The 14,731-nt window shown below is 44.5% G+C and overlaps 1 protein-coding gene across 1 annotated transcript in view; it reads right to left on the bottom strand.

The window, feature by feature from the left end:
* Window positions 1-14,731, bottom strand: part of DNAH10 (dynein axonemal heavy chain 10) — a 120,660-nt gene that overhangs the window by 39,721 nt on the left and 66,208 nt on the right. The window contains exons 38-48 of the mRNA XM_031442542.2: window positions 13,578-13,696; window positions 12,026-12,184; window positions 10,506-10,641; window positions 9,220-9,342; window positions 7,814-7,948; window positions 7,288-7,504; window positions 6,626-6,745; window positions 5,323-5,468; window positions 3,268-3,420; window positions 1,983-2,243; window positions 374-546 (exon numbers count right to left, since the gene is read on the bottom strand). Of these exons, the coding sequence (XP_031298402.2) occupies window positions 374-546; window positions 1,983-2,243; window positions 3,268-3,420; window positions 5,323-5,468; window positions 6,626-6,745; window positions 7,288-7,504; window positions 7,814-7,948; window positions 9,220-9,342; window positions 10,506-10,641; window positions 12,026-12,184; window positions 13,578-13,696 (1,742 nt within the window). The remainder of the gene's footprint in view (window positions 1-373; window positions 547-1,982; window positions 2,244-3,267; window positions 3,421-5,322; window positions 5,469-6,625; window positions 6,746-7,287; window positions 7,505-7,813; window positions 7,949-9,219; window positions 9,343-10,505; window positions 10,642-12,025; window positions 12,185-13,577; window positions 13,697-14,731) is intronic.

Genomic DNA, 14,731 nt, shown 5'->3' with positions numbered 1-14,731 from the left:
CACATCTATAATAACCAATTGGCAACTGGAAACCATTCATTCGTATGAATGAAAGGCTCCACATGGGCAGATTCCAACGTTAGAACCGAGAATCACTGGCCAGCACAGCCATCCCACTGAGGGGTTGGAGACACCTGTCCACACATCCACACACCTGCCTCTCTTGGTCCCACATGGCTTCAACTCAAGGGCTTACAAGGCATCAGACTGGAATCAAGCATTTAAATCTGTTCTCCATTTAACAGAAACAAAAGACACTGGGTAATTAATTGACACACTGACTCATCACATTCACTGATAGGTCCTCTGTCTTAAAAGAAAAAGAGAAACCACCATAAACGGGGCGCATTTTAGTGAGACAAAACAAACTCACCGCTCCGGGTTAGTCAGGACAAGACCACTAAAAATCCGTGAGAGATCGCGAAGGTTGAAGATGTAGTGGAACTTGGATGGCGTGGGGGGCAGATCCTGAACGATGTTCTTGTAAAGTGCCAACGTGCAGAATGTCAGCTTGTCACTCACGGCCACGATGCTCTCATGAAACACCTGAAAAATGAAGACATCCCCCACACACACACTCACAAAAGCATCTATCAATGGATGAACGGATAAGCCAAATGTGGTCCAACTGTACAATGGAATATGATTTGGCCTCAAAGAAGCTAAGCACAGATACAGGCTACCACACGGACGGACCTTGAAAACATGATAATCAGTGAAAGAAGCCAGACACGGAAGACCACACAGCACATGATTCCATTTCGATGAAATATCCAGATTAGGAAAATCTAGAAACAGGACACAGACTGGTGGTTGCCGGGGGCTGAAGGATGGTGGAAGCAACTGCTTTGGGGGTGATAAAAATATTCTGGAACTAGACAGTGGTGGTGGTTACACGACATTGTGAATGTACTAAAATGCCACTGAGCTGTATATTTTAAATGGTTTTAATAATTAATCTTACGTTACATGAATTTTACTATAATTTTTTTAAGAGGAGATAAATCCAAAAAAAATGAAAAGACCAGAGAAACTCATCATTGGATCTGCTTCTGTTTCCCTAGATTTTTTTTTAATTGCATATTATTTGTTTTATCCCTAGATTTTCACATTAACTGGCAAGTCAACGTGATATAAAACCAAAGCCCCAAACCAGCCCTCAGTCTGAGATTTTTTTGCCTGGCACAGACCTCACAGATTTTTGGAAGCTACTGGCTTCAGGTAGGGCATGAACACTCCGCCAGGCACAGCTGGCCATCTCACGCCTTCACCTCTCCTGCCTGGCCCTTCCGGCCTGCTTTAGAAGGGAAGGGCCAGGACCAGAAGGTCGTTATTTAAATGAGCGGCTTCCATTCGTGGGGGCCAAGTAAAACACCACAAGGACAGCGGGGATGGGTAGCTAACGAGTGCCTGCTGTGTGCTGGGCACCGAGCCACGCACTTTCGTGCGTTTTTCTCCTTTCGTTCTCCCCAAAACCTCAGTGAGGTGGGTACCAGCATTACCTCCGCCTTCCAGATGAGGAGGGGGCCTGGGAGAGCACCTGGCACTCGCCCAAGTTGCAGAGCGGGGATGGACTCCAGAGCCCAAGTCCCCTTGTTGGTTCAGTCCTGTCACTCAAGGTGGCCCATGGAACTCAGGGCCCCATCACAACCTCTGTGGGCCCAAGGCACGTACGCCTTCAGGGGCCCCTTCTCCCGTAAAAATGTACTATTTACATATTATTTGAATATAATTAAAATCTATTTTGATATTATTCCATTATAATTAAATATTTTATATATATTATGAGTGCATTGGTATAAAGAGGAATGTAATTCAGGCTGAATTATATTGATTTCTTCCTCTGGTCTCGCAAGAAATTAAAGCCTGTTGGCGGGTCCCTGAAAGCACTGTGGGCTGCAGGCACTGTGTCCTGCGCCGAAAGCCTGTGTCCCCACCACATTTCCACGCAACACAAGGACTTCTAGTTAAAATCAAGTTACCGAGGTATGGCCCTTGAGGATGGAGGAATAAATTGAATGCAAGGACTCCTCTGAAGGAAACGGAATATTGAAGACACTGAAGAGTGAAATAAATCTCGGGTCGACTTCGTTGCGGCCTCCTCCAGCTTTGCCCATCGCAGCAATAAAGCCGAGGTCCCGGATGCTTTTACAGTTCAGCTCCTTCCCCCGGTCGTACAAGTAGCCTTTTTCCAACAGCAGTTTCAGCAAGGCGATCGGCTGCTGTGTCCCGTATTCGTCCACCTTGTTTTTTTTTTTTTAAGAAAAGGAAGAAGAGCAGTATCAGAAAGCAGAACTTGGCGATGCCTCTGCTGACCGGCTAAACGAAGTCTTATCTCTCTGCTTTTAGTCTCACAGAGCTTCCTCAAAGTTGGCAATTCTGTATATTCGTTCAAAAATTCATGTAATTTTTTAAAAATCTGTGTCCCTCTTTAGATTATAAGCTCCAGGAGGGCAGGAACTGCATACATTTTGCTCATCACTTCACAGCACAGTCCCGTAGGAGGTGCTCAGTTAATATTAATTGGATGGATGGACAGAGGTGGATGGATGGACAGATAAACAGGTGTGTGCATGGCTGGCTGGATACATAGATGGATGGATGGATGGATGGATGGATGAGTGGATGCATGGATATATGCATGGATGCATGGATGGATGGATACATGCATGGGTGGTAGGTGCATGCATTGGATGGATAGATGGATATATGCATGGATAACAGAAGTGTGGATGGATGGATTCTGGCTTTGCAAACAGTCCATCTGGAAGATAGATTTTAGGGGAAAAAAACGGTTCTGCAGAAATGATACAAATTTAAATCCTAGTACTAAGAAAACCCTACAGCTCTCAGGCCCTGGCGCCAGAAGCACACTCATCGTGCAGGCTCAAGTTCCCTTTCCTTGTAAGTCCAGAGGAATTCTTAGGACGTGCCTGCCCTTATGCTTCCCATGCATATGGGGCTGAGAACGGTACTACTGTCGAAAGCACAGCTCATTTGGAAACCACTTAAGCATACGCTGAATACAGCTGAGGCCATCTGCCGCCTGCTTCACTCCCTGAAGAAACTAAGGAACACAGTCAGTAAGGAAAGAGTCCCTCTCTTTAAGAAGACCATTCCAGGCACACTGTCCCCTAAGCTGGCTCCCCGGAACCCGGGCCCTGGTGACACTGTGCAGCGTGAAGACACACGTTCTCACACTTACCCACTCTGCGCACGCAGACGCAGCACGCTGCCCCGCCCCTCCGCCGCCTGACCTCGCCCTACCTTTGGCATGTTCATGTCATCCATGAACACCAGGAGGCGTTTCCCCATGGGTGGGCCGTAAGTGTCTTTGGTTCGTTTTTCCACATTTGCTTCTAAGTTCCTTTGGATATCCATGGACGTGGTGCGGGAGGAGAAATTGACTATTAACACAATCTGGAACAGAACGAGATTATTCCAAAAGGTGGTCTTTTTTCACGGTACCAGCAGCGCACGTGTTTGAGCATAAGCTAGCATCTATTTTGCAGATTCGTTGGTATCAGAACTCACTCTTTTGCAGCCCACTGTGAGCCTGTACTTCATTATTTTTTTAGTGCTAAAGCAAGAATTTCTCCTTCCTTTGGGCAGGGCGTATGAGGCACTAACTAGTTGCCAGTGGGACAATGTGGCCTGGGGAACAGTGCGGGGAGCTCTGCACAGTCCTAGCCGCGTGAGCTCGGAACAATCGCTTAACCTTTCAAGCCTCATCTTTCTCATCTGGAAGGTAATTTCAATGCCATCCACTTGGACTACTTCAAAGAGTGATTGTATCAAGTGAGATAAAATACACCAAGGTGTTTTCACAATGACAACGCCGTATCCAAACATAAGCCACTCTCACGCCTGCTACGTCTTAATAAATAGGTCAAAGAGAGCACAAATGATCCCTGGTTAATCCTTGGAAGCAACTGCTGAGAAAGAGATGAGGGAGGCCCCCCGATTCCTGCGCAGCGGGGCGCATAGCCTCACACACACACACTCGGGGCTTCTCCCCGCCCTTCTCAGGGCGGCTGGTGAGAGTTCACGGACCAGCAGCTCCCACATCTAATTATGCCTCAGAATCACTGGGAGGGCTGAGTTTCCGATTCAGTAGGTCCTGGTAGTTTAAGCACATTTTCAGGTGATGCTCATGCTTCTGGTCCAGAGGCCATGCTTTAAGAACCACTGCCTTAGATGCCACCCTTCTCCTGAGGTGCCCGTGAGGGCAGGTGCAGCTGAGCTGAGCATCACAAGATGAATGTGCATCTCTTTGCAGTGAACGTGTTTGGATGGTTCTTGTTGGGCTGATAAGCACCAGCCGCCGAGTCCCGCTGGTGAAGAGCCTGGGAGGGTGGGGCTTCTGAACACGGTTTCTCTTTTCTGACTCCATAAACTTGTAGGTCCCTCCGGCTATAAACATCCCTGTGTGCCCTCCACAGTGGCATCCCAAAAGCTAAATAAACCATGTTTGCAGGCGCTGGTACGTGAGTGAGCCTCACCCTTCATCCACGGGCAGTCCGGCCACTCCTGCCCACGTCCCTTACAGTGCCCATCACAAAGCTGGGCCACCACTCCCCACCCCGGAGGGCCACGTCGCTTCCTGGAGCCCCTGTGCTCCTGGAGGCACAAGCCTAAGGAACAGTTAGAGAGGAAAGCAGTGGGAAACTTTCTTCCCTCTCAGGTTCCAGAAGGCCAAAACAGGAACGTGGAACTTAGATGATGGACGACACTAACAGAGAACTGAGTCAGTGTGGGGACTAGGGGGCAAGTCTACAACAGCGAGACAGCCTGAAAATCATGGACGGTTTCTTGTAGGAGATATGAGTCTTCACTGGGTTATAAGACATGAAATAAACATTGTTTAAAGCCAGGAGAGTTGACATGGTGAGCAGGTGGGCTGTGTAGGACAACTCTGAGTATAGATAGGAGAAATGCCAGAAGTGGTGGTGTGGAGTTTCCTGGGTCATACAAGGCACTGTAGCATCTGCTCTGCTATCTTGGACATTCATTCTGCAGGAAGCCAGCTGCCATGACAAGAGGACCCTCGGCAACATTTGGAGAGGTCCGCGTGGTGGGGAACTGAGGCTGATCAGCTTAGAAGAAGGTTCTCCAGCCCATGGTCAAGCCCTCAGATGACTACAGCCCTGGTCACCACATGACTGCCATCTCCTGAGACACCCTGTGCTAAAACTACCCGGTGAAACCACTCCCAGACCCCTGACCTGCAGAAACTGTGAGGTAGTGTTTGTCATATGAGCTGCTTTGTTTTGGGACAATTTGTTACACGGCAATAGATAACAAATACAAATAATGACTTACGTTAGTTTCTTCATTCAGACTCTTGAGGAAGTTCTGAGTAGTGGCTGTCTTGGAGGTGCCAGACTCACCAACCAAAAGAATCGGCTGCCTAATCTTAACCATCTGTTCCAGCGTCCAGGTAGTACGGGTTGTATCCACTGTATGAACTAAAGAATATGTGAAGAATGGGAGCATCACAGAAATGCCAACAAGGTGAGCATTTGGCAACTCAGCGTTTCACAGGATCCCATAAATCCTATGAGAAGCATCAGCGAAAACCCAAGACATGATCTCAAAAATGTATCTATAGGGGAAATCTTCGGAGAACCTCATTACCTGAGTCATTGTTTTTATTTTATTCTATATTTTGGGATTTTTTCCTTTTTCTAAATTTTTTTTGTTTATTTCTTTTCTTTTCTCTTCTTTATTTTTTCTTTTTCTTCCCCCAATCATTGTTTTTAATAGTTTTATGGAGGTGTAACTTACACATCATAAAAGTCACTCCAATTTTAAGTGTATAATTTGATACATTTCTATATGTGTCATCATCACCACAGTCTAGGTGTAGAATTCTCAAACTGTTTTAATATCTAATTCTTATTTATATCTACATATCCAATTTTGATTCCAGGTTCTCCTTCCCTTATGTCACTCACTTATTTGCAGGATTTGGTTTCCTGACCAGCAACTTCCTCTGAAGACCTCAAAGTCAGGTCCGTCTCACTCCTACACTGGCAGTTTTTAATCCTGATTGGTTTATGAGAAAGTAAGTACACCTCACTCTATCAGAACGCTATCAGAGCCAAAATCGGATGTTCATTTTGTGAAATTCTTCAGCCTCTCTGTTATCCAAATAGCCAGAGGTGTGCGTTTTAAATATGGCCCAATACACATAATCCACAGTACACAACTTCTCAAGGCAGCATCTTTTACAAAACGCCGTCTTGTTGATTCCTCCTTCACTCCTTTCTTCATTCCTCCCCATGCCTAGCCAGCCCTATGGGCAGAAAGGAGCCTGTGCAATGTGAGGGGAAGCAGACCAGCACCCCTCCGACCCCACCTCCCGCCCCCACCTGTCAGGACTGGCCTGCCTGGGGAGAGAGCTGAGAGGCACAGACGTCTGAAGATGCTCACAGCCAGCAGCACATAGAAGGAATCAAAAGTGCCACCTTCCTGGCAAAGCCCATGGCTCATGTTTCTCAGCTTCTCTCAACCAGCACTCCAAGTGGGACTCAGAGCACCACAAGGGGATCTTCCTCTCTTCCTCACGGAACAAGAACCACCCGTTCGTAAGCCGAGGAACAGGGGTTTGGTTCTCACTTACCCAGGATGTCAATAAATTTCCTCTCATGGGAATGAACATACTCTGGCACTAATTTATTCCATGGTATCCATTTCTTCTGTGTGGGATCGAAATGAAAGTCATACAAGGTTGGAAGTTGGCCTGTAACACACAGGGGTCTGTTTCACTTCGACCTTGGACATGGAAATACAGCATCAGCTCTGGCACATGCTTGCAATGAACTAATGCTATTTGTTCCCTATGAATGATCTATAGGTCCACACGTGATTGTCTACTGTGCAAATACTCAGGCAGATCGCAGATGAATTAAGTTGGGGGACTTCAGAGAGGGGGTTCAAAAAATAGATAGAGAACCCCGAAGGAGAAGAAATTCAAAGACAGATAAAATGTTAAAATTTTAAAGAGCTTAAACAGAGTGAAGGAAGCCAGTGCCTAAGCCAGGGCAGGAAATGTTTAGACTCATCAAGAAAGGCCATCCAGAGGAGCTGGGCTTCTGCTGTAGCAGTCCGTGCATTTGAACTTGTCCTGACGGTACTGCCAGGTGCACTGACCATTGCATGTTTCTCTACAGAAACAAGGTGGGAAACCCATACAGGCACACATATGGAAAGTCAAGGTTACATCCTCTAAAAACCTAACCAAAAGCATTCTGAGAAGGAAAACAGGTTACATTTGGTTCCTACCTGGCAGTTCCCCGGGTCTGGCCCAAACTCCTTCCACATCAGCAGTAGGCAAAGAAGCAATACGTTTAATACAGTCATCAAATTTAGCCCTTCCATCCTCTAGCAGGGAAGCACCCAGGGAGCAGTACAGAGCCTCTAAGAAGTAGCACTCCAGAAGATCGGGGTCCTCGATTTCTCCTTCTAGTAACGCATCCAACATCTTGGTTAACTGAGTTACCTGGTTCACAGGAAAATGCCTGGGTCAGCCCATATACTCCACACACCCCAACCAGGGTCAGTTCTGGTCATAAATTCTGGGGTCCCAGATCCCAGAGCGATGGGAACTACATGATCCACCATATTGGTTCAGACACGTGGGGCCCAGTATCTTGTCTTGCACAGGGTCACAAAAGGACGTGTTTGTCTTCCTTGTCAGTAGCTGGTGATTTAGAGCTTACCCATCTGGCATCTTTGCTTCCCTTGAAAGCCCACCGTGAGTCCATCTCTAGGGAAAAATTTCTTTTTGCTAACAAAGATGGTTTCTTACCATATTTAGATCTGTCTGAGGAATTATTGTCTTCAGCTTCTCTCCTTGTCTTCCATCCACTATTCCTTCCACTATCACATCCATGAGATACGGCACGTATTTCCCAAACAGACTCTGTAAATCTCCTTGCTCCACCTATAAAAGAGCAGAATGCTAAAGCCTTTCCAAGGGTTCCTTTATCTAAATGGAAGTTGTGGAAGGCTTTTCTTGCAAAGAGAGGAGGTGAGAAATGAAACATGTTCTGATGCATGATATATTCGGCAGGTGAGTACACTCTGATAAGTGTGCCTTACATTTGTAGAGAAATCTGCCCTTTGTAATACACTTTCATTTCATTGTGAAGCATTTAATTTCATGGCCATAGAGTCTACCCCACCACCTGGGAGGGAAGTGAGATAAACGTTCCCATTTGACAGAAAAAGGGCTGACTATCTTAGCGTTCAAGTGACATGGCCACCATCATCGAGCAAAGACTGCAAATCAGTGGGAAGTCCCTCTCCCCACCAAGGCACTGATGACCACCAGGAATTGCAGGGGTGTCATTCACCATATGACAGTGTGCCTCAAATGGTCCTACCATGTTTCCCTAGGTCTTCTTTTCTCTAGGGTAATTACGTCCTGGTTTCCAATTCAACCATCAGCCTAGTGGTCCTTCTAGAGACACATGCTATGTCCCTACTCATGGTGTCCTGGGTGTGGTCAAACCACAACCTTCACATGACTGTTACATCTATCTATGCCCCTTTCAATGCAGCCTGTCACTAAGGCAACACACATTTCTGAGCAGCCATGTGACACATCACATGATTCGAGGTCAACTGAAACCATCAGATCTCAATTCCATGACAAACTAGGTCCTGCACACACTGCATTTGTCCAACTGAGCAAAAGGGGAGGAGTTGGGTACCTTGTGGAGACAAGTCTCTCTACAGCTGGGCTCAGATGGACAAGGGGTTGTCACTATGACCAACCCCTTAGTTGTCACTAAGCCAAATCTGGCCCACGACCTGTTTTTGTAAATAAAGTTTTAATGGTACATAGCTATGCCCATTCATGAACTGAGGCTGCTTTCATTCCACAAAGGCAGGGTTGAGGAGTTATAAAAGAAACCATATGGCTCACAAAGCCTAAAACATTTACTCTCTACCCTTTCACAGAAAAGATTTGTCAACTTATGTAGACTATCAAAGTCATTACCTATCCCACCAGTGGTGAATTATCTGGAAATCTAGTAAGAGTGCCTTCCATGTTTTCATCCAACTTACCGATAACATTAAGTGCTCAGGATCATGGGCAGGTCAAGGTCAAGGTTATAGTCTTCAACTATAAACATCCCTCTGAGTTATGTTTACCCAACTAGCCACCAATACTAATAACTTTAAGTTCATTTTGGAAATCATTTTTACCTTGTTTTGTATTTGATTAACCCATTTTTTCCAGTATGGTTGATATTTCAAGTTTTTAGGATCCACATAGACCATTCCACATCGAGACACAGTCGCAGGGGAGGCATACTGTAAATCTCCAACCTGGAGAAATAAACAAAGTCAGTGTTTTCTACAGCTATAAACAACTAGAATGCATGTTTAAAAGTCTTTGCTTATGCAAAGTTTTTACAACTGCATAAAACCCGAGTCATACTCAGATTAACATAGCTTTTATGAGGCTTCTAATTGAACACTTGGGTTTATCATGGGAAGATTATGCATCTCTGATGTAGCACTTCTTAAGTTTATTTTTTACTAAAAAATTAATGGGAAAAATTAACATGCTATAAAACATCTGACAAAAATTAAAAAGTATAAAGAAAATAAGTTATCCAAATCCTACCACCAAGAAACATTGTTTTGAAGTGTTTCCCTTTCAGTTTTTTTAATTTTTTAACATAATTGAGATCAGATAATATGAAACTTAATAAGTATGCCTCTAATAGCAATAGTAACACACCCATCTCTCTTTCTTCGAAAAAATAAAAGGCACAGTTCAGCCAATAAGATAATGATATGCATAAATACACATATGTCAGCAAATTTTGCAGGCCACGTTACAAACGGCATTAACATTAAGCTAGAGTGAAAGCAAGTCTCAGGGCCACAGCTATGAAACAGGTCCAGAGGATATGATAGAAAGTTTGAAAAAACAAATGAAGATAAAGGCACATAGTGTGAAAGAAAAAGAAAGGCAACTACAAACACCAGGTCAAAAACAAAATGTCTCTAAAAGAAAGTAAATCTATCACAGTTCCTGGATTTCTTCCTTCTCTAGCAAGTATATCACAGAATACTAGTTGGCTCTACAGTAAAAATTTCTTTATCCATAATGATGTAAATATGTTTACCAGTTTAACTGATTTAGCAATATAGTCTAAGGAGGAGAGGTGGACTGATGGTATAAAAGATGAACCTTCACTTTCAGTCAACAGATAATGTGTAAACTTGATAAGGGAAGAAATAGCATGTTAAGAGTGTCACTTTTAGATACTACGGTAACCATCAGAAGAAGCAACTCAAGAGTGAAAAGTAGTTATCTCTGGGATACAGTAAGAAGAGATGAAGCCAGTAGGTTGTACTCACCCATAAATGCTTCTGCATTGCTTGGATTTTCTTTGGCCATCTCTAACTACTTTAATAAACTTTTATAAATGTTAATTAAAAGAAGGACATGTCCCAAGTTATTTTTCATCACAACTTACCTCAAAGAGCAGAGCACAGTGTGCTTGAAGCCGAATACGCTCCCCGTTGGCCAATGTCAACAGCTTGTTGTCATCCATCACAGAATTCATGTTTTCCACCCACAGAGCATCCACATCACCATCAAATAAAATATACCTGCGGCAACCAGAGAAAAGTGAGCCCTGGATCCTAGATGGCTTCCAATGACGGAACTTGGTGTGATCTTCCAATTTATGTTAAACATCTTTCCCAGGGTTGTCTAACCAGGACCTGAGACAGCACCCTACTTGGTCCACAGGTTTGACCCAAAAAATAATAATAATAGTAATAATTATATGTAGTTACATTTGCAGCAACATGGATGGACCTAGAGATCGTCATTCTAAGTAAAGTAACCAGAAAGAAAAGGGAAAATACCATACGATATCACTCATATATAGAATCTAAAAAAAAAAGTACACTCTGAACTCTACAAAACAGAAACAGACTTGCAGACATAGTAAACAATTTTATGGTTACCAGGGAAAGGGGATGGGAAGGGATAAATTTGGGAGTTTGAGATTTACAAATGTTAGCCACTATATATAAAAATAGATTTTTTAAAAGTTTCTGCTGTATAGTACAGGGAACAATGTTCACTATCTTGTAATAACCTTTAATAAAAAATAATATGAAGATGAATATATGCATGTATATGCATGAAGGGGACACTGTGCTGCACACCAGAAAGTGATACATTGTAACTGATGGTACTTCGATTAAAAAAAAAGAAAACCTGAGGAACTGCTCGGAGTTAGAAGATGTCAGAGAGACAGGACAGCTGTGCACGGTGTGAAATCCTGGGTTGGTCCAGAGTCGGGAGGGGTACTGCTAAGAAGAGGCTGTTTCAAAAGTCATCAGTTGAGACTTCAGACGAATGATTTAGTTGTTTAAAGGTTACTTTAATTGCTGGGATTGGGCTAGGAGATACAATCAGGACTGTCCCTGGGTTCACCTGAGAGGTGTCAGGAGAATAACCAACACTGGGGGAAGCTTTTCACCCAATGTTCCCACGGGGTGCCTGCCTTCCGGCCTCACAGACCGTCACCACAGTGTGCGCGACTCGCGCAGGGCAGGCGTCCTCAACCAAGCCTGCCGGCGAGAAAGCGCAGCTCTGACGGGTGTTCCAGCACATCCCACGAGGCTTTGCTGTCTTCCCTTGATTTACCTGGCTGTATAGGCAGCCTGGCGTGGTGGCTGTGTTGGAGAGCTTGGACTCAAACATCCCAGGTTCAAATCCCTGGCCTTGGGGCAAGCTCTTCCCTTCCCTGGACCTCAGCCTCCTCCACGGTTTAGGGGACAGTCACAGCTGAGGACAGTGGTTAAGATAACACATGAACAGCACTGAGCGGGTACCTGGCCCTTCCCGGGCAGAGCCTCCAGCGTCTGACTCTGTTTGCCTCCAGACGTGAAACTACGATACCATACGTTATTTGTTTATTTGTGAAGTTTTGGCTAATTCACTACGAACCAACCCAGGCTCTCCCCTCCTTACACTCACTTTCGCTCCTTCTTATCTGTCGGCTTGTTGATCTCCCTGAAGATGTTGGACAGCACCCCGTCTGTCCAGTCTCGGGTGGTGGGGTCCAGGATGCCGTAAAGCTCGATGACGCTCATAGCTTTGGGGTTTAGGACGTACAACTTTGTCACCAGCCCAAGCCTAAATCAAAGGAGAGGCTTCAGCCATGGCTCTGGCAGACTAAAAGCATTAGGAAAACCCATGGGGGGATTCAATGCGTTGGATCCAATCAAAAATTTAAAACGCAATCCATCCAAACTCTGCGCTGGGCTTCCTGCTCCCCATTCATGGCTTATACTAAATGCAAGGGAACCACCTTTCACCAGAAACATGGCCCCAACACAAGCAACGTCTGAGCTGATAACACAGCTTTGACTTTTGAGGGCAGCAGACGCTAACCTCCATGTATATTGCACATTCATATATTTACATATTCACGCACATGGCATATTTATGTAAATATTTCACAACTAGTGTATAGGAGATGAGAGTTATCAGAATGTAAAAGCTCTGAACTGACGTTCAAACTCTTGGATTTACAGAACAGCATCTGCTCTGCGTTGCTGACTTTATAAATAAATCGTGGGGACAGGCCAGTTCCCACTATAATGCCTGCAAATTCCCGCAACGCTACGGGATTAAGTCATCCACAGAAAACAAACGTTCACACAAACCACAGTTCATAATTAACAAAACAAACAAGCAAAGATAATAGCAGCAAACTCACATCTGTATGTGCTGGTTCTATAAAATATCTCACAACAAATAAAAAAATGAAATACAGGAGGGCTATGGAATAACCATCTTAAAATCGGTAAGCCACTATCCACCGGTTTTTCTCATGAGAACCATAAGAAATAAGAAGAAATGACAGTCACTCAATTAGATTTTATAGACTATCTAGAAATGGTAAAGTCTCAGATTATAAGGCTTGACTTAGATTTTTTGCTGGAATGTCAGCATGCATCGAAACCTGTCTGGAATGTAGTTATTGCTTAAGAGAAAGCGCAGAAGTCAGAAAACCCATTTTCAGCATAAGCGTATGAATTCACTACAGGTCTTGAATGATATTCTATTTTAGGAGCGTGAGATCACAGTTCTCCTCCACGCTGCATTGCTCCTGCAGGGCCGCTGATGATACAGCATTTGTGGGGGTGACACTCTCTTTCTGGCCACTCTGATACCATAACATAATGGTGGGGGCTCAGACTGACTTTAAAGGAGCAGTCAGAATGCCAAGAAAATACAGCTTGAGTTAATTTTCTAAACATCCTTGTGAGATACTTTGTGAGACACTCCTTGCTCAAATAAACCTATTTGCAGTCTGATGCACAAAAGGCTCACTGCTTTTACCTTCTAAAACATACCAACTAAATCAGCAATGAAAAGTTAAAGTGCTCTGGGTTTAAAGGGGTGTCCAGGACACATTTAACCTCCCAGGAAATCAGAGAGCAAAGTGGGACCAGGTAATACCGCCAACCTTACCGTGAAGCCACCCTGGGAACCGAGCCCCACCCCCAGAGGGCATACTCACCTGGTCTGGGCTTGGCACAGAGCGTTAATGACCACGGACTTGCCCCCCGCCGTGGGCCCCACCACCATCGTCGTGTGGCGGGTTAACATGGTCTCGAACATCTGAACTACTTTATCCACCTGTGGGACAAGCATTAGCAGCTGGGTTAAAACACATCTTTTTTTAAAAAACAGCTTTATTGAGCTAGAATTCACATGGCATACGATTCACCCATTCAAAGTGTTTCGTTTGAACAATTCAGTAGTTTGCAGTATATCCAAAAGGTCGTGAAACCATTACCACATTCAATTTTAAAATTTTTTCATCATCCCTCCCTGGCTTCAAAACCCCCACACTGTGCTCATTAGTCGTGTCTCCCAAGCCCACCCCAGCCCCCAGCCCGTGGCATCCATGAATCTATTTTCTGTCTCCGTGGATTTGCCCATTCTCAACATATAAATGGAACTTTGTGATACATCGTCCTATGTGTCTGGCTTCTTTCACTTAGCATGATGGTTTCAAAGCTCATCCATAAATGTAGTAGGTGCCAGCACCTTATTCTTTTCTATGGCCGAGTAATATTCCACCAGATGGATAGACCACATTTTGTTCATCTGTTCATCCATTGATGGACACTTGTATTACTTCCACTTGTTGGCACTTATGAACCTTGCTGCTATGAACATTCATGTACAAATTTTCATTTCATTTGTGCTCAAATTTTCAAGATTCCTTCATGTACAAGTTTTCATATGTTCTCATTTCTCTCAGGCATAAGCCTAGGAATGGAATTTCTGGGTCTGATGGTATCCAGATGGTACTTTTTGAGAAACTGCCAGACTGTTTTCCAAAGTGGCTACACCATTTTTACACTTCCACCCAAAAACACATCTTTTTAACACCACCTCCAGAGGAAACCATCAGGACCAGGAAAGATGCAGAGAGCTCTCTCACCTGTGGCCAGTACCTGCTGCCCCAGCCTAAGGCCTCAGGGTAGCCCGATGCCCCAAGGTTTGCCCATCCAGAGGCAGCCACCCTAAGCCTGCAGCTTTAGGCATTCACAACCTCAGCAGAACATTCTGGCAATAATTTATGGCTTACTGACAACACATACAACCTCACAGGCTTCAGATGATCAAATTTCTACCTGCAATATCTCATTTAAATTTTTTTTG

The sequence above is a fragment of the Camelus dromedarius genome, chromosome 31 (assembly GCF_036321535.1).
Source record: "Camelus dromedarius isolate mCamDro1 chromosome 31, mCamDro1.pat, whole genome shotgun sequence".
NCBI lineage: Eukaryota > Metazoa > Chordata > Mammalia > Artiodactyla > Camelidae > Camelus > Camelus dromedarius.
This window is presented reverse-complemented; position numbering and strand designations above follow the sequence as displayed.